Consider the following 18927-nt stretch of genomic DNA (forward strand, 5'->3'; position numbering starts at 1 on the left):
TGACCCTGGGACACAGAGCTGGTGACATGGGGGAGTGACCCTGGGACACAGAGCTGGTGACATGGTGGAGTGACATAGCTGGTTTATCTCTGGAGTAACACTAGAACACTGCTTTTTGCCATGCTGTTAGCCATGGAGACGTCTGCAGAAGAATTCACACGGTATGGAGTTGCGGGTACCCTGTGCCTAGTGGCTTCACAGCCCTGCCTTGCTAAAGATGACTGTCATGAGCTGTGGGATTGGCAACAAAAGCTCAGGCCTTCACACAGCCAGAGCAGGCTCGGCCTTAGGAAGCCGTGAAGCGGTGAAGGAGCGATGGTTTCCATGTTCTAGCATGTCCACTTTACAGCAGATTTCTTCTTTGCTTTGCAGATGACTTACCCAGGAAACGGTTACCTCAGCTGTACAAACCACCCACTCCTGAGATGTTGGCGTATCTTGACTTCAGTGTTTCCACAACTGGCATGCTCACGGGGGTGAAGGTAGGCAGTAGTGCCGCTCTGTGCCGCTGAGCTGCCAGGCTGCAGTGCACAGCTGTGACCGCTGCTGGGCAAGGCCAGCCGGCTGTGCCCGATGCTAGTGGGCGGATCAAGTGTCCCGGCTATATTTAAATCTGAGCACCAACTCTTCTGGAGAGTTATCCCAGAGGGTTTGTGCAGTGAAGTGCTGGGGCTTCAGATAGTAAAGTCAGTTTGCAGCCTTCACTCAGACGCCATGACACTGTCAGCTATGGAGTAGAAACCTGCCTTCTTAGTTTGTGTTTAGGCTATGAAGCAATAAAACCCACACGTGAAGAGAGAGTTTGGGGAGCTGAGACTGTTAAGCACAGCTCCTCTGCCCGGGGTGACAGTCTGTCCTTCTGTGTCCCTTGCTTCACAGATGTCCCACTCTGCAGTCAATGCTCTCTGCAGAGCCATCAAGCTGCAGTGCGAGTTGTACTCTTCCCGGCAGATCGCCATCTGCCTTGACCCTTACTGTGGACTTGGCTTTGCACTCTGGTGTCTCTGCAGGTAGGATGGAGAGGCCCAAATGTGGGCTGTGGGGCTGTGGCCACCTCACCCTTCCTTTAGGTTACTTGGCTTGGTGAACTGTGAGGGAAATCCTGCTATTTCTAAAATCTAAACACCTTGTGTGTTGCTGATGTTTGTTTAGTGTTATCTGAGTTGTTTGTTTTATTCTCCTCGCTGTTTTCTGCCTCCCAGAAAATGGCACTGTTCCTATACCTGCTTTCTGTTCCATCCTATAATCCTAGTTTTAGAAGCCAAGCCAAGTCAGAAGGCTGATTCTCGGGTGAAGTATGACATGTTTGACAGCCAGAACGTGCCCCCTAGGCTTGGCAGGAAGGGCCTAGTGGAAGGCAGTGACATCATGTGGCTGGAACGCAGCAGTCTGCCCTGACCAGACTGCTTCCTGAGGACTGGCAAGTCCCTGCTCCCTTCTCTGCCTGCCAGGAACCCGTATCTCAAGCCTGCCTTTCCACTTCCTGTGCAGACCCCATGAATGTCTCATGAGTGCCTGTCACTCCTCCAGCACCCTCCTCCTGTCCCCATCTCCATCTGGGTAGTGCTGTCCACCAAGGCCCAGGGTAAAATCTTAGGGATCATCTTCAACTTCCCATCTACATACCAACTGCATATAATGCTCATTGGTTCAGTTGTTCCAATACCTATCTATATATTAAAGTCACTTCTGGCTCTTGGAAAAATTCAACAAGACCAAGAATGGTAACATGTACCTGTGATCCTAGAAATTTGGGGGGCTGAGGCAGGAGAATCATAAGGCAAGCATGGTTGTCCAACAATACTCCATCACAAAAAGGGAAAAGGGCTGGGGAGACGTTCAGCACCCAGGAGCACTTACAAGCTGTTACTCTCAGAAGGCTCATGCTCCCAGCACCCACGTGGCACCACAGCTGTCTGTGGCTATAGTAGCATGCCTTTAATCTCAGTGGTGGCTCACACCCTTGATCCCAGCACTTGGGAGGCAGAGGCAGGCGGATTTCTGAGTTCGAGGCCAGCCTGGGCTACAGAGTGAGTTCCAGGATAGCCAGGGCTACACAGAGAAACCCTGTCTCAAGAAACCAAAATAAATAGACAGGCAGACATAAAGTGAAATAAAACTCTCCTTGAAAAAGGGAAAGAACAAGGTACGGTGGCTCCCGCCTATGATTCTAGCCCTTGGGAGACTAAAATGGAAGGTTGCCCAAGGCTTCCCGTTATGGGATCACTGCATCTTCATACCCTGGCAGATTCCTCATTTTACATGAAAGACAGACGTTGATGAGGCTTTTTCTGGACTGAATTGACCCAGACAGACCCTAACTGTGGTTACTGAGCTCTTGGTCCTGGGTTTTTAAGGTTAGCTGTCATGGCTGCAGACCTCCCAGGTGACCCCACATTCTTTCTGTTGCCCTGCTGTACCTTTGTGAGTCAGTCCTCACCATCCCTGCTGACTCTCTCCCAGCCTTCAGGGCTCCAGCTCCAAGTCCTCCTCCATGTTGGTTTTATAACGACACAGTCACACTCTAAGGGTAAAAGTCTGGTCTCCGTGTGCCAGCAGCGATCTTTCACAGTTGCTCCAGACTTTCAGATAATCCGTCTGCACTCTGCTCCAGGAATGCCATGCACGCTCCACACTACATGCTGCCCCCCTGCCTTCCCAGCCCTCCCCCACTTGTAGACACTCATTCTTGAGTGCTGCACCCCACCCTGCTCTCTCAGTTTGAATGAACTGACTTACTTCTGTGCTCTTGGCTCTTCCTGTGAATTTGTTGTCACACCTACCATAGCCTGCCTTGTTTTCTGGTCACGTGTCTTGTGAGGTATAAAGGGATGAGAGGAATGGTCAGCCTTGTACCAAAGGCCCTCTGCTGTCTCTGCCCTGCTAGCTATGATGATGAGGTTAAGTGTGTCCACTCTCCACTTCCTTCTTTGCAGTGTGTATTCGGGTCACCAGTCCATCTTGATCCCTCCTATGGAGCTGGAAAACAACCTTTTCCTCTGGCTCGCCACTGTCAACCAGTACAAGATCAGGGACACCTTCTGCTCCTACTCAGTCATGGAACTGTGCACTAAAGGGCTGGGGAACCAGGTGGAGGTGCTGAAGGTGAGGAGCAAGCCCAGCGAGTGACCTGTCCTTAGAGGGTTGACGGTGGGGCCAGGGCTGCTGCAGTGGGAACAGGGTGCTCAGCATGCCCACTGCCCTTCCCTGCTGTCCAGGACTGAGTGGATAGCTCATAAACGGCAGGGACTTGAACGTCCCTCTTCCTAACTTAGTGCATTCTTTCAAAGCTAATTTTATTCTGTGTGGAAAGGGAGATCTATTTATATAACAGTATGTGGGAAACTCACCGCGGGTAGATTCTTCCCAGTAAAATGAGGACCCCAGAACACTGGAGATGAGGCACTCCCTGAAGGACAGGGTCCTTGTTCATGTGTGCATCCAGTGACCATGTATGAGGAACTCACATACTGAATTCCCTCCCTAACAGAGAAATAGGACCCCAAGGACTAACACAGGAGGTGGGGAGCTAGCTGCCTGCAGACTAGGGAATGAGAGAAATGCAAGGGAGGGGGCTAGAACAGAGTACAGTGCTGAGAAGAAAAGCCTAAAAGCTTGGGTTTTTGAGTACCCCCCCCCCTTCTTTTTGTGAAGGTGATGGTGAAATCTAGGACGTGTACATCCTAGCCTAGTGCTTCCCTCCCAGGCCAGCCCCAGCCTCAGCCCCAGAAGAAAGGCATGGAGCAGATCGGCTGCAGGTGATAGTACCTAGGCAGTGGTCATTTCCTTTCTGAGAGATACTTTTCTCTGTGTCTGGGTCCAGAAGGTACCTCTTGGCTTTTCTGAACAAGAAGGGATCTTTCTAACTATGTTTCTGGCACCAATTTCTTGCAGACCCGAGGGATCAACCTTTCCTGCATCCGGACCTGTGTGGTGGTGGCAGAGGAGCGACCCCGTGTCAGCCTCCAGCAGTCCTTCTCCAAGCTCTTCAAAGACATTGGTCTGTCCCCTCGAGCTGTCAGCACCACGTTTGGATCCAGAGTTAATGTAGCAATATGTTTACAGGTAACACCATGTTGATGTGTGGTACTTAATAATTCTATTAGTTCTTATTATGACCCTAGTCCTACAATAATTGAGTCAGAGTTATATGGAGTTATTTAATCAGCATTAGCACATTTATTGGGTGATGTTTTGATTTTTGCTGTTTAAAAGATTTATTTATTTAATGTATGTGAGCACACTGATGCTGACACACCAGAAGAGGGCATTGGATCCTATTATAGATGGTTGTGAGCCACCATGTGTTTGCTGGGAATTGAATTCACGGCCTCTGAAAGACCAGCCTGTGCTCTTAACCCCTGAACCATCTCTCCAGCCCCCCTGGATGATGTTTTTTACACTAGACTGGCCATTTCCCAACTGCCCTCCCCACATTACTTACTGTTTGAGTCTCACCTGGGTTATTTCTGCTCCATCAGACTGTCTTCAGGAGGCATTTCTCTTGGCCACATGCCCTGGTCCATCCTGTCAAATGGAGACTTCCAGCTCTCCTGTCTTCTTTCTCCTTCCTCCCTTGTGGTCTCTACCTGTGACCCCTAAGCCCAGGAACCAAGGCCTTGTCTACTCTATTCTCCAAGTAATTGGCTGTCAGCCACTTTTGTTTAATCAGTCAGAGACTAAAAACAAGCAAAGTTTGCACATCATTTGGTATATGGGAGAAAGTGCTGGTCTTGACTGCAACCAGATCCTGGGAGCCAGTGTTTAGCATTTTGAAAACAAGCAGCTCCAGACCAGCTCCAGCACCATGAAGTTCTTGTTGCTGCTGCTGGGTCTTTGAGGCAGTTACCTGACCTTGAATTCTGAACTTGAGCAGTCCCCCGCCTCAGTCTTCTGACCCCCACAGTGGACTGTGAGGCCCTGTAGGGTCTTCAAGGCCGCGCCACTCTGAGACTGGTTCTGTTGGTCACTGTGGAGATTTAGGCTTTTTATCTTGCCTGCTGCATCTCCTGTGTTCATCTATAAAATGATGCCTTTGTTTGCCCCAGGGTTGGCCTACAGGTCAGCACTCAGTTACTAGGGAAGCACTCAGACAAGAGCAAGCCAGTGACTTCCATGTGATATTCTCTCCTAGTACAGAGTGCTCCAGGAAACTCCCTGAGTCCTATTTTATTTTAAAGATTTATTTATTTTATGTATATGAGTACACTGTAGCTGTACTAATGGTTGTGAGCTATCATGTGGTTGCTGGGAATTTTGAATTCAGGATTTCTGCTCACTCCAGTCGGCTCCGCTCGCTCCGGTGTACACTGTAGCTGTCTTCAGACACACCAGAAGAGGGCATCAGATACCATTACAGATGGTTGTGAGCCACCATGTGGTTGCTGGGATTTGAAATCAGAACCTTCGGAAGAGCAGCCAGTGCTCTTAACCTCTGAGCCATCTCTCCATCCCCCTGAGTCCTATTTTAATGTCATTAATTAATTAATACACATCCTTCTTGTCCCCCATATTTTGCTGTCTAAAAATAAAGCTACATCTTTTGCCATGTTGTTCTGGGCAGGTCTAGACTTTACGTGCTTGGCAGCTCACGAGGCAAGTGCATGCATGCATGGCCAAGGGGAAGAGAGGGTGACTAAGACTCTGAGGTCTCCTGTGACCCAGGTCAAGAGGCTTGCAGGAAATGTCATAATGCTTCCTGTAGAGTCCCTTCCTGCCCCTTGCTCTCATCAGTCCCTGCTCTGAGCCCTGGGTAGGGAACCACCACACCCCACTCCCCAGGCTTGGTACTGCTTATTTGCTGCAGAGAAACCCAAGAGGTTGCCAGGCCCAAGGCTCCTGCCCCACCCCCCACCCTCCAACCTCCTTTGACGACTCACTTGGTTAAAGAGAAAGTGAGAGTGAGCTTTCTGACAGCAGACATTTCCCATTTGTGGAACAGAGACAGCTCGTTCAGGTTTTAATAAACACTGTGCTGGTTTGTTCTTTTTTAGGGAACCTCAGGGCCTGATCCAACAACTGTGTATGTAGATCTGAAGTCACTGAGACATGACAGGTATGGTGAGCACAGAGCTTGTCCTCAACATCAGCACCCCTTGTCCTGTCCTTGTTTACATCTTGAGGATGATGCAGGAAGGGAAAGGTCTCATGTCTGTCATTAGTAAATGATAGGAATTTTGTTTATGAAAAAAAAAAAAGCTTCAATTCTCACAGTTGCTTCATTGACATAAGCTTTAGGCCTTTGTTGGTTTTTCATCACCCAAGGGGTGGTGTAGGATTTGAAACCCCAGTTTGTTATGTAGTCTGAGCTGACCTAAAACTTATAGTCATCCTCTTGCCTCTGATTCTGCTAGATTATAGGCATGTGGAACCATGCCTGGCTTGTTGTATTGTTCTATAATTAAAATGTAATCTTAGTTTCTAGCTATAAATGTTTACCTTTTTTTTTTTTTTTTTTTTTTTTTTTTTTGGTTTTTTTCGAGACAGGATTTCTCAGTGCAGTCCTGGCCGTCCTGGAACTTACTCTGTAGACCAGGCTGGCCTCAAACTCAGAAATCCACCTGCCTCTGCCTCCCAAGTGCTGGGATTAAAGGCGTGTGAAGTTTATACTTTTGTGGGGCTGCGTGTGGTGGCTCACGCTTTTAACTACAGCACTCAAGCATAGGCAGGCCGATCTCTGAGTTCCAGGACAGCCTGGGCTATACAGGGAGACTGTCTCAAAAACAAAAACAAATAAGAAAACAAACAATAGATAGTGTCTTTGCTCTGCAGTTCAAAAAATGAGGCAGACGTGAGGCAGGGACGTGAGGCAGGGACGGGGCTTTGACCCAACACTTAATCTGAGTCCATAGTTTGTGAAGCCGCTTCTTCTCTCACTGAGATTTTAAGTTTTGTCCCACAGTGTGATGCTGAGATATGGAGCCCTTTGCACATTAGGCTGGTGGCTAGTCCCCAGTGTGCCCAGGCCACACTCATGCCGTGTGTGTGTGTGTGTGTGTGTGTGTGTGTGTGTGTGTGTGTGTGTGCGCATATACACCAGAAAACTACCCCAGGTGGTGTTACTTGGTTCCTCAGGGACCATCCACCTTATTTGGGGACAGGGTCTCTCTCTGAGGCCTGTGGCTTGCCAGTTCTGAGAAGATTGCTATCTAGACAGCCTCGCGGATTCCCCTATCTCCACCTCCCAGCACCGGAGTCATGAACATGCACCACAGTACTTGCTGATGAGGATAGACTGGATCTCTCACGGTTACACAGCAGCACTCTGCCTGCTGACAGATCTGGTGCCAGTTAGACATCCAAGGAGGTAGCTGCAGTAGCAAAGCCCATTTTATAAAGACTAGAAATTAACTCCTGTTTCTCTGCAGGGTCCGTCTTGTGGAACGGGGTGCCCCCCAGAGCCTCCTGCTTTCTGAATCTGGAAAGGTACTCTATCTTGCTAGCTGCTGGGGAAGGCTGGATGGAGGAAGAGGGCTGAAGCCTGAGTGAAGAGTCCAGTCAAACTTAGAGAAAAGCCCACAGGCTTCCCTTAGTGGATGGTTTCAGATGCATGAAGACCAGATGTGCACTTATCTCCATGTTGTTTAAATCCCATGGACACGCCATTCTTACTGATAAGCCAGCAAAGGAGAGAGAGAGAGAGAGAGAGAGAGAGAGAGAGAGAGAGAGAGAGAGAGAGCGCTAATTCTGTCTGTAAACACGGGACGGAGAAGATCTGCGAGAGAGCTAGAGAGCTAGCAGCTGCTCTGAGCATCCCTTCACCCCATCCCCTCCATCCTCACCACCTCCCCCTCTGTCATCCCTCACCCTGAATTGTCCAGACAGAGGACAGAATTGAGAAAATGTGTCAGGGTCCTGCCTAGGAATCCTGAGGCAGAGAAGAAAGAAAACCCAAAGGAGACTCTGCCTACTCTCCAGCATCTGTCACAGCACATGGGGTTTGTGTGAACTGCGTGTGTGGGCTGTGCCATTCACTGCTCATGTCTGCAGTTGGGAGCACATGGAAGCAGGAATGTCATGTCATGAGGGCAGGCCGAGGCCCCTTTGTTCCCTTCCTCTAGCTTTTAGATATTTAAACCTGAGTAGTAAGTCTCAGGCTTTGGAAACCCAAGCTAAAAAATTAACAGGGCAAGAGACAGTAACCAAAATGACTGGATGACCCTCTTGCCTTTTTGCCCAGAATGGTCCTTGTCCATAGTAGGCAAGTGGCTTCCTGCTGAACTACACTCCTACCCTGGAAACATCTTAGATGAGCCCTCATCCGTGGGCCCAGATGGTACATGTTTCTTTTCCCTCCTATTGTGGCTCCCACTGCAGTCTGAGCTCCCCGTGGAGTGGTCTCCAGGTTCTCCCCCTAGTTTACTTTGGAAAGGCTTACCCAAAAGGGAATGGCTGAGGTATTTACCAGGGTCTTACTGCTGTGGCCTTGAGCAGAAGTTTCTCAACCCTCTGAGGAGAGCAGTCTGGATCTGTGTTCTAGCCTCAGAGTTGAACTCACTGGTCCTCCATCTCTACTAAGATGAGAACGATTGACCAGGAACAAACACAAATGCCCTTCAGAACCCTTTGCGTGATGACTGCTTCATCAGCTCTTTCCATTTCTAGTCCAGTTCCTAGAGGTCATTGGTTGATTGCAGGGTTTGGGGTTAGAAGCCATGTCTCAGACCAGTAAGCTAAGCCACAGCCAAAGTTAAGAGATTTGGTTGAACTGAGTATTTGTGTTTCCTCTTTGATTCTTAGATCTTACCTGGAGTAAAAGTAGTTATTGTGAATCCTGAGACCAAAGGACCTGTTGGAGACTCTCACCTGGGAGAGGTAGGTGTGAATCTGCTTTTCACTCTGCAATCAGCTGGTTGTGAGGTCACACACTGAGCCAACAGAACTGGACTCCACTCCATCCCCTCTATTGGGAATCCTGGATTTTTGGAAAGCTAGTGATGAAAAGGGGCAGCAGGAGAAGGATGAGACTGGAATCCTGCCTGCTGCCACCTGTGAAGGGCTGGGCTGCAGCCCCATGGATACATTTTAAGTCCTCACGAATGCTATCGATGCTGTCCCCATGATGCCTGTGAAGGGCTGGGCTCTGGGCCCCATGGATACATTTTAAGTCCTCACGAATGCCGTCCCCAGGATGTGCCGGGTGTGCTTTGCTGGGATTTTCTTAAGCCTCTCCCACTCTTTTCCCAGATCTTTGAGGAAAGCTGATGGAGCCATAGATTAATGGGGGGAGTCTTGGAAGTGTGGGTGTCAGAGAGCCACCTCTGCCACCACCCTAGTCGCTGTTCTGTTGCAGTGAAGAGACACCGTGACTAAGGCAACTATTACAAGAGCAGACATTTAGTTGGGAGCTTGCTTACAGTTTGAGAGGTTTAGTCCATTATCATCATGGCGGGGTGTGTGGCAGCATGCAGGCAGGCAGTGGAGCAGCAGCTGAGAGCTACACCCTGATTATAGGCAGAGAGAGACTCTGGGCTTGGCCTGGGCTTTCGAAACCTCAAAGCCTCCCCTCCAGCAAGGCCACGCCTCCTAACCCTTCTAATACTTCTACATGGTGCTACTCCCTGGTGACTGCCCGCTCAAATATGTGAGCCTGGGGACTGTTGTCATTCATACCACCACAGCTGGTTACGAGCCTGTCAGGGTCAGACTGTTTGCTCTGTTTTAGTTATGATGTGCACCTTACATAAGGAATAGAACCTTTGTGACAGTTAAATTCATTTTACCTGTATCTGCAATACACAAAAACAGGCTGTCAGGTTTTCACAAACCTAGTGGCTGGTACCATCCTCTTGCCAGCTGTCACCCTGTATACATTGCAAACTCAGTGTCCTGTGGTGTCACCCCAAACTCAGTGTCCTATGCTGTTATCCCCAAAGCTTTGTGCCACAGTTATACCACAAGTGTGGAACCATGCCTTAGTGCTTCTGCAGGACTCTGGAAGCTGGTGGGAAATGACCAGTGTGGCAGAGCAGGCTAGTGGTTAAGAGCGCAGCCTCTGGCACCAGCCACCAGGGTAGGAACTCCTTTCTAGTCCTGCAGCTTAGGGAAATCTTTAGACTTGTCTTTCTATCTGTATAGTGAAAATAACAACCATGTGGCCCTCCTGTGTGTCACAACTGATGGAGAGCAAGCCAGTTAAGTCCCTCAGAGAGCAAACACTAGGTAAATGTTAGCTGTATGCTGTTGTGGTTGTATTGTTAATGTGAAAATGACTTAGTTTGTTTTTTTAATTCAAATAATCTGTCCCAGAAGAACTGAACTAATGCAGTCATCTTTCCTCCTCCTATAGATCTGGGTGAATAGCCCCCATACCGCCAGTGGCTACTATACCATCTACGATAGCGAGACTCTCCAAGCTGATCATTTCAATACCCGTCTGAGCTTCGGAGATGCTGCCCAGACACTCTGGGCCCGGACGGGATACCTCGGGTTCGTCCGCAGGACTGAGCTCACTGCAGCCACTGGAGGTATCTTCTAGCCCTGATCTCTCCCCGCTACCTTGTTCATATCATTGGAAAGCTTATTCGGCCTGCCGGGGGGGGGGGGCGTATAGAGCCCCTCCCTCTTTGCTTCTTGAACATATGGTTGAAATAATAACACTCATTTGAAGTAACTTCTGTCCTTAGAGGACTATCTGGAAGAAAACCCCTTTAAACTGCCCCGAGTATCATAGGACAGGGTATTAGAGCAGCTGGTAACCCCAGAGATGCTCCTGAGGATCAGCAGTCACCCCAGGCAGCATAGAACTCTTAGGGCTGGCACTCAGCGCTGACCAAGCTCCTAGGACAGGGGAGATAGGAACATGCAAACCCATGAGAGGGAATTGGCCATCCTCAATCCAGACTCAATGATGTGTCCCTCATAGCAGTAATTTATCCTGACCTCTGTCTCATGGAGCAAGTAGCGGGGCTCAGGACCTTTTGGAGTTTGCACAGTCACATCCAGCTGACTTGTGTTGTCAACCCTGTGCTCTTAAACAACACCTTATTGTGCGTGTGGGGGTCTGAGCCTGTCCCTCCTCCTTCTTTCAGAACGTCATGACGCTTTGTATGTGGTGGGTGCTCTGGATGAGACACTGGAGCTGAGGGGATTAAGATACCATCCTATCGATATAGAGACCTCCGTGTCCCGCGTCCACAGGAGCATTGCTGAGTGGTAATTTCCCTTATAACTTGTTCTCACTTCGGCTTTAGTGAAGATTGTTCTGGTTAGTCAGCCATCTGTCCCAGTGCCACCTGCCCATGTGGCACCCTTCAAGAGTAAGACAAACTTCCATCTTACTGCACAGTCCCTGATGGTCTCAAAGCCAGGTCGATCCCAGAGCCACTGTGGAGCTGAATCGGTGTGTAACGCACACTCGCATAGGCAGAAGCATCAGCAGGGCACCTGACTCTAGGACAGCACACAGTGTGGGAGGGACGGTGGTGACTTAAGATGGTGGCCCAGCAGGGAAGGGGTTGACCACCAAGCCTGAACCCACATGGTAGAAGGAAAGAATCGACTCCCACAGGTTGTCCTCTGACCTCCACGTGTGGTCTGTGGCATACACACATGCTTCCTTTCCCATGCATAACAAATAACAGTTACAAAACAATTACTGATAATGAAGGCTCAACTTCCCACACTTCCTAGTGCTTCCTGATTACCCAGAGGATCAAACTTGCATGTGCTTTTTAAACTGTCAGAGGGAGGCGGTGAAAAAGACTGGGCTACCGTCTACCCGTCCCTGAGTGTCCCTTACCAGGGACTATCCTACCTCGTGCTGATGGGGAGTTCTTTAAAATTAAAACTGTATGTCACCTACTGATTCTCTTTCTGGGTTTTTATGTGTTTTTTTTTTTTCTTTTTAACTGGTTCTTTTTAACTCTGTACATGTCACATATACACAGGTACCATGGAGTGAGAAGAGGGTGTTAGATCCCCTGGACTGCAGTTACAGGTGGTCTGAGCCGCCCAACAGATAGATAGGTGCTAGGGTCAGAGCTCCCAGCCCTTGTTCTTTTTGGTTTTTTTTTGTGTGTGTGTGTGTGTGTTTAGGGGTTTATTTATTTATTATGTGTGAGTGCACTGTCGCTGTCTTCAGACACACTAGAAGAGGGCATCAGATCCCATTACAGATGGTTGTGAGCCACCATGTGGTTGCTGGGATTTGAACTCAGGACCTTTAGAAAGAACAGTTAGTGCTCTTAACCACTGAGCCATCTCTCCAGCCCCAGCTCCCATCCCTTGTAAGAGCAGCGAGTTCTCCTAACACCAAGCCATCTCTCCAGCCCCTCACTCTTGGATCTATTTGTTTCGTGGCAGGGTCTCTCTCCATAGCCTAGCTGTTCTACAACTCACTTTATAGACCAGGCTGGCCTCATACTCACAGAGATCCACCTGCCTCTCCCTCCCAAGTGTTATTCTTGGCTGTTTCTTCTGTGTCCTCTCCAGTTTGTCCCCTATTGCATAACCATGGTTTCCACAATAGATGCACATGCTTCCCAAATGCTCCTTTATTTAAAGACAGTCTTGCCTGGCAGGACTATAGAGGTCAATGCAGGAACTCTGGAGTTTCAGACTAGCCTGGGCTACCCAGGGAAGAGATCTGTCTCAAAACACACAAAAAAGGGTCTTTCAGCTTGCATGGGTTAGAGTCTCTCCCCAGATTTAAAGATTGATTAAAGCAAGAACATCTTTTGTTTTGTTTTAAGATTTATTTATTTCCTGTATGTGAGTACACTGTTGCTATCTTCAGACACACATCAGAGGGCATCAGATCCCCATTACAGATGGTTATGAGCCACCTTGTTGTTGGTGAGAATTGAACTCAGGGCCTCTGGAAGAGCAGTCAGTACTCTTAACCACTGAGCCATCTCTCTAGCCCAGCAAGAACATCTTTACATGAAGAATTTTCAGGAAAGCATGTAGGGAAGTTGGTGCCATAACAGATTTTAGATATTTGACTTTATTACAACCAAATGTTACTTATATTTAATAATCAGAATCATTTTAAATATCAATTGAGCATTGTATATTGAAAGCCAGTTCAGACCTTTTGGTGTCGTGATCTGCTCAGTGAAACTTATATTGCAAACAACAGAAATTGTGCTCAACGAAGTTTAAATAAGCTAAATACGATGGCACACACCCTTAATTCCAGTACTTGGTAGTTAGAAGCAGTACTGAGCCTCTGAGTTCGAGGCCAGCATGGTCTACAAAGGTATTACTAGCATAGCTACCCAGAAATTCTGTCTTGGCAGGGAAGGGGAGCTTAAGTAAAGTCGGTCATACTGGCTCACCTGAGCTACAGAGAGACTATCTCAGACAAACAACACTTAACATTGAAGGGTTAGTAGAAAGAACTTTTCCCTTCTGTAAATGCCCTGAGTCTCAGAACAGGTTACAAACAAGGGACAGACACCATTAGGAATGTCTGCCTCTCCTACCTCTGAAGCTCTGAACCCTATATCCAGTCCCCCTTCCTGAGCAGCTGCTTGTCTTTCCTCTAAAGTCCAAACTTTCCCTCACATGTGTCCTCGGCTCAGGCAATCCCACTCTCAAACTCCTAGAAAATGCTGGAATGCTAAAGGAGTGTGCTGCCAAGTTGTTGAGGAAGAAAGGACCCAAGCACAAGCCCCAGAAGCACACGGTGCAGGGAGAGAGCCGACTGCCTCACCTGCTCTTGACTCTTCACACCCATAGTGCACATCCTCCCCAGAAGGAGCTGCAGAGATGGTTTACCCATTAAGAGCACTGATGCTCTTGCAGAGGACCTAGGCTCTGTTCCCAGAACCCACGTTAGCTCGCAACCAGCCAGTTCCAAGGAACCCACATTCTCTTCTGATCTTCAGGCCCTCCATGCGCATGTGCACTTACATAAATACAGGTGAACACCCATAATGGTAAAATCAAAATGAGTGTGTTTAAAGGATGAATGTTAACTGAGTGTCATTGGCATTTCAGTGCTGTGTTCACGTGGACCAACTTGCTGGTGGTCGTTGTGGAACTATGCGGCTCTGAACAGGAAGCCCTGGACCTGGTTCCTCTCGTGACCAATGTGGTCCTGGAAGAGCATTACCTCATCGTGGGTGTTGTGGTTGTTGTGGACCCAGGCGTTGTCCCCATCAACTCCAGAGGAGAGAAGCAGAGGATGCACCTCCGAGACAGCTTCCTGGCCGACCAGTTAGACCCTATCTATGTGGCTTACAACATGTAGCCAACACTGGAGGGACCGGCTGCAGGGCAGACCTGTGCACGGCTAGGGGGCAGGCTTTCAGCTGACGTGAAGATGGCCCCAGCACAGCCTTCATCTCATCCTGTGGGATTCCGACGTCACAGAGCACCCAGGAAAGGGGATTTCTGTGGTAGCACCGAGAACATGTTAGCAGCCTGTCAGACCTAAGCTCTGGCATGTGCGACAGCATGTTACTAAAGCAGTTACATGCATGTTGCGCTACCCTCATCTGGTGTAGAGACCTGCATTTTTACCTAACCTTCTAGACTCCTGAAAAGGAGTTTAATGAATTCACATGAAGGGGTCACCTGAGTCTCCAGTTCCCCACTCTGTACTGTATTTTGCCATTTCCCGTAGTCAGGTGTTCTGCAGGGTTTCTTAACATGACACTGCCAAGCTTGAGTCAGCCCATAAGCAAAATCAAATCACCCATGTGAGAACTGCTTTGTGTGTCTCTCAGTTATAAACATTCTGACCAGTGTTTAAACATGTAAATAAGAACACACATAGTTCAACTAAAGAACCAGGCAATCCCCCTTGCTTAACTGCAGCCTGGGCAGCCGAGCTGCTGCTGGAGGGCACACCGTGGCGGGACCGGCTGGCCCGGCAGCATAGAGCCTTCAGTGGGATGGTCTGAACTAAAGCTGCCTGTGCTTGTTTGTAAAGCTTATACTCCCAGAATTAGCCTGAGCTTCTAAGAATTCCTCAACCCATTCCTCTAAGCTGAAAAGCACTCATGTCAGAATTTAGACCTAACTAAGATTCATCAGTTCCTATCCTACTTTGCAGAACTGCAACAGTTCACTCAGGCCAGTGTTGAAACTCTTTCACACCCTGAGTGACTACAGGAGAATTGCCAGCTTCCGCTTCTCTGTGCTCTGTGTCTACGGATTACGTATAGATCGTCCCCCTGGAAACTGAGGCGTGAGCTCTTCCTCAGAAGTCTGTGAGGGTAACCGCTAAAGGCTGGGAAGGGAGTGGGATCAGCAGCTCATGGAACTGTAGGCCACATACGCACATCTCACCAGTAACCAGAGTGGTTGCCAGAGAGAGTAGTCGGGCTACTCTGAGACAGGGAAGTCAGGTCTCCGCAGGAAACTCTTGTGAAGTAACTGGTGCCTGAGGCGCACTCAGTGTGGGACTGAGCCTGGCTTCTGGCTCAGTTTCCATCTTTTGGTCTGAAACTTCATGTATTTGAAAATAATTAAATTTTATTATTTTTTTCTTACAGAAATATTTTTAAAAATTAAAGAAAATCTCAAGTGAAAAAGAATTAACCTGTTAAATCAGAATGGTTCTCTTTGACCCGTTCTGGTCTATTGTGTAAATATTTATTTAGACTATTTTGATAATACATATTATTTACCCCACTGTAACATCCTGTAAACTAAATGTGTTTTTAAGCAATTTTTAAGACTTGTAATTACCCTAAAAATAAGGTTTATTAAGCCAAGACCAGACTTTTGAGCAGGGCAGCACGGCCAGGCTGTCGTCAGTCTCACCATGTGACCTCTGTGGCCCCTTCTCCATAGTCCTCTTCCTCCCGTCATGCTCCACAGAAGGAGACCTCTGTTGCCACCTCAGGGCTGTGCACTTGGGATACAGTTGGTCCTCATGCAATGAGGGAGATGTTGGGGTGTACAGGAAGGGCAGAGTGACATCCCTTCTCAGGATTGATTCCTTTACAAAGGAAATGGCTTGTGTATTTTGAAAGTCTTAAAACTAATTAGTTTGCTTTTTTTTTTTTTTTTTTTTTTTTTGAAACAGGGTCTTTTGATATAGTCCAGGTGCCCTCCTTCCCCCATTGGGTTACAGGTGTAGTCTGCCATGTGTAGCTCCTAGTATGGCCCGTGGTACCTGCTAAGCAGAGCAGGGCCTGGGTATCAAACAGTTCTATGTTAACAGTCCCCAAGTTCTAATGTCCTTGAGTTTGAAGAAAAAAACTTTAGGCCAACTCTGTCTTAACTGATAACTCTTGCAAATGCAGATTATGAACTTGGTGTCACTATCCAGGACACATTGTCTACAGTAAATATAATGTGAGACACATCTGTACTTTAAACTTTCCTAATAACTATGTTAAACAAGAACAACAACAAAGGTCTCATTGTGTAGCCCTAGCTGCTTATAACTCGCTCTGTAGACCAGGCTGGTGTCAAACCGGTGCTCCTCCTCCCTTTGCCTCCGCAGGGCTGGGGCTAAAGGCACGCAGCACCAAGCCCAGCTAAATACAGCGTCTAAACATTTCCTAAAGCATACGATACTGATTTTAATATATTTACCAAAAGTACTATTGGTTTGATATAAAATCACTGAGATGTTTCCTCTTCGCTCTATAAGTTCGGAAATCCTATGTGTATCTAGTTCAGACTAGCCGTTTCAGGTCTTGGTGGCAGAGCCTGGCTAGTGACTACCATGTTGGTCAGTGCAGCCTTCCATCCAGTGGGCCAGCTCCCAGCCAATCATTCCCAGATCATCTTAAGACAGTGCTGGAGTGGAACATAGGGCCTGTGGATAAGAAACGTCCTACTACTGAGCTCGTCCTGAGTAGCCCAGGCTGGTCTAGAACCTCTGGTCTTCCTTTCTCTGTCCCGAGTACTGAAATTGCAGCAGACACCTTCATACCTTGCCCAGGCCTCTAGTCTTTTCCTCCTTCTGATAATGACTACTTTTTAATTTTCCTGTTGCTTTTCTTTGAGTTCATCCCCCAAAGCCAGCCTTTCCTAGTAGAGGAACAAGACCGGACTGCTGTCCCTGGGGAACCTCACTAGTCAGTCCTCGGCCTTGATGGGGCTTGTGATGGACCCGAGGTCTACCTCAGATTTTAGTCTGTTTTCCCTTGATAGCATCATGGTTCTTGCCTTTTCTACATTCAATGAAAGCTTCATGGTTGTTCTGATAATGAAAGCAGCCCTGGAAATCCCATTATTAATAAAACAAAAAGGCCCGCAGAGATTCCTGACCACTGATCATGGGGGCGGGAAGGGGGGCCAAGTAAGCCCCATCTTAATTACGAAAGAGAAATTTTTCTTTTGTTTTCTCATTTTTTTTCGTGTGTGTGTGTGTGTGTGTGTGTGTGTGTGTGTGTGTGTGTGTGTGTGTAGAGGGGGACGTTTACTGTATAGCCTTTGCTGGCCCTCAAACTTGTTCTTGCCTCAACCTTCCAGTGCTGAAATTTCAGGCTGCTGCAGCCAGCCACACCTGGCAAGAGAAGTCTTCTAATCTGGAAACCTGTGACCCCTCAGCCCTCAGGAGAGGGCCTGAGATGGATCAGGGAGTTCTAGCTGCACACATCCCGAGCGCCTGAGCCCTCAGAATGCCCACCATGCACACAGACTCCATTCTCCACAGGACCAAGTCCTCTGCTGTTGGGGACCATGGCCTGTCTCCTCACCTTAGTCCTTGGGCGCTTGCTTATTGGTCTCCTGGAATCTCAAAGGGCCTGAGGCCTTAGGCTCCTTTAAGGTCTCTGCCCCAGGCATGGTGCTCAATATCTTGGCCAAATAAGTTACTTTCCTTGAATATCCAGGAATTCTAAAGCAATGAGTTGTCTGTCACCTTGCCCTGGAACTCCAGCGTAACCTGCCGTAGTGTTCCTTGTGTTGTCTGCTTTGATGTAAAATCATGGGTGTGTAGAGGCAGAGGCTGCAGTCCTCTATGTGCACAGTAGGCCTTTGCTTTACCATTCAACAGTTCTAACTTAGGCATGTGTAGATGGGTCCTGAGATTTGTCCCGAGGAAGAGACTGCAAAGACACATGAAGATTTCTGATCCTAAATGCTGTTTCGTTTATTTCCTGTCAAGATATCAACCCCTGTCAAATTCAAACTATAGTACTGTGTAATTATGTATAAAGGTTTTTTTATTTATTTGAAATTAGATTAGATATACATTTTTAAATTTAACATCTGGCTGGACAGTGTTCTATTAACTCATTGAATGTGTTTCCTTTGTCTTGTGTTAATAAATATTGATGCTTGATTATGTTTAGTCCTTCATACATTGGGTGGGGCTGGGTAGTATTGGGATAGAAGCACAGGCCTTCCGCTAAGCATTCTCTGTAGCCCTGAGCCACACCCCCTTTCCTGGATTGATTGAACACAACTTGCTGTAAGTTGACTGTAAGGTGAGGTGACTCTACAACCAACTAAGGAGAGTGCTCCAGAGCAGGCACAACTGAAGGACACTGGGTCAAGGGACAATAGACCCTTTATTTGGACTTTGCAAGCCAAGAAAGTGGTTGTCAGAATTTTTTTTTGTTAACCTTGGGGTATCTTTTCAAATTTTATGGGTTTTGTTTGGTTTGTTTTTTTAAAAAGATGTATTTATTTATTTATCTATACAGTGTTCTGCCTGCGTGCCAGAAGTAGGTACCAGGGCTGGAGAGATGGCTCAGCGGTTAAGAGCATTGACTGTTCAAATCCCAGCAACCACATGGTGGCTCACAACAATCCGTAATGATACCCTTTTCTGGGGTGTCTGAAGACAGCTATTATGTACTTACATATAATAATAAATAAATCTTTTTTTAAAAAGGGGGGGGTGGGGCTGGTGAGATGGCTCAGTGGTTAAGAGCACCCGACTGCTCTTCCAAAGGTGCAGAGTTCAAATCCCAGCAACCACATGGTGGCTCACAACCATCCTTAACAAGATCTGATTCCCTCTTCTGGGGTGTCTGAAGACAGCTACAGTGTACTTACTTATAATAAATA

General features: G+C 47.8%; 1 protein-coding gene across 1 annotated transcript in view; it reads left to right on the forward strand.

Annotated features, from left to right (window-relative positions):
- Dip2b (disco interacting protein 2 homolog B) overlaps positions 1–18196 on the forward strand; it is an 87281-nt gene extending 69085 nt beyond the window's left edge. Inside the window, exons 26-35 of the mRNA XM_029547886.1 lie at positions 373–482; positions 880–1010; positions 2937–3105; positions 3895–4065; positions 5994–6055; positions 7368–7425; positions 8740–8814; positions 10289–10466; positions 11031–11154; positions 13945–18196. Of these exons, the coding sequence (XP_029403746.1) occupies positions 373–482; positions 880–1010; positions 2937–3105; positions 3895–4065; positions 5994–6055; positions 7368–7425; positions 8740–8814; positions 10289–10466; positions 11031–11154; positions 13945–14197 (1331 nt within the window). The 3' untranslated portion in view covers positions 14198–18196. The remainder of the gene's footprint in view (positions 1–372; positions 483–879; positions 1011–2936; positions 3106–3894; positions 4066–5993; positions 6056–7367; positions 7426–8739; positions 8815–10288; positions 10467–11030; positions 11155–13944) is intronic.
- The last annotated feature ends 731 nt before the right edge of the window (positions 18197–18927 follow it).

This window comes from Mus pahari, chromosome 17 (assembly GCF_900095145.1).
Source record: "Mus pahari chromosome 17, PAHARI_EIJ_v1.1, whole genome shotgun sequence".
Taxonomy (NCBI): Eukaryota; Metazoa; Chordata; class Mammalia; order Rodentia; family Muridae; genus Mus; species Mus pahari.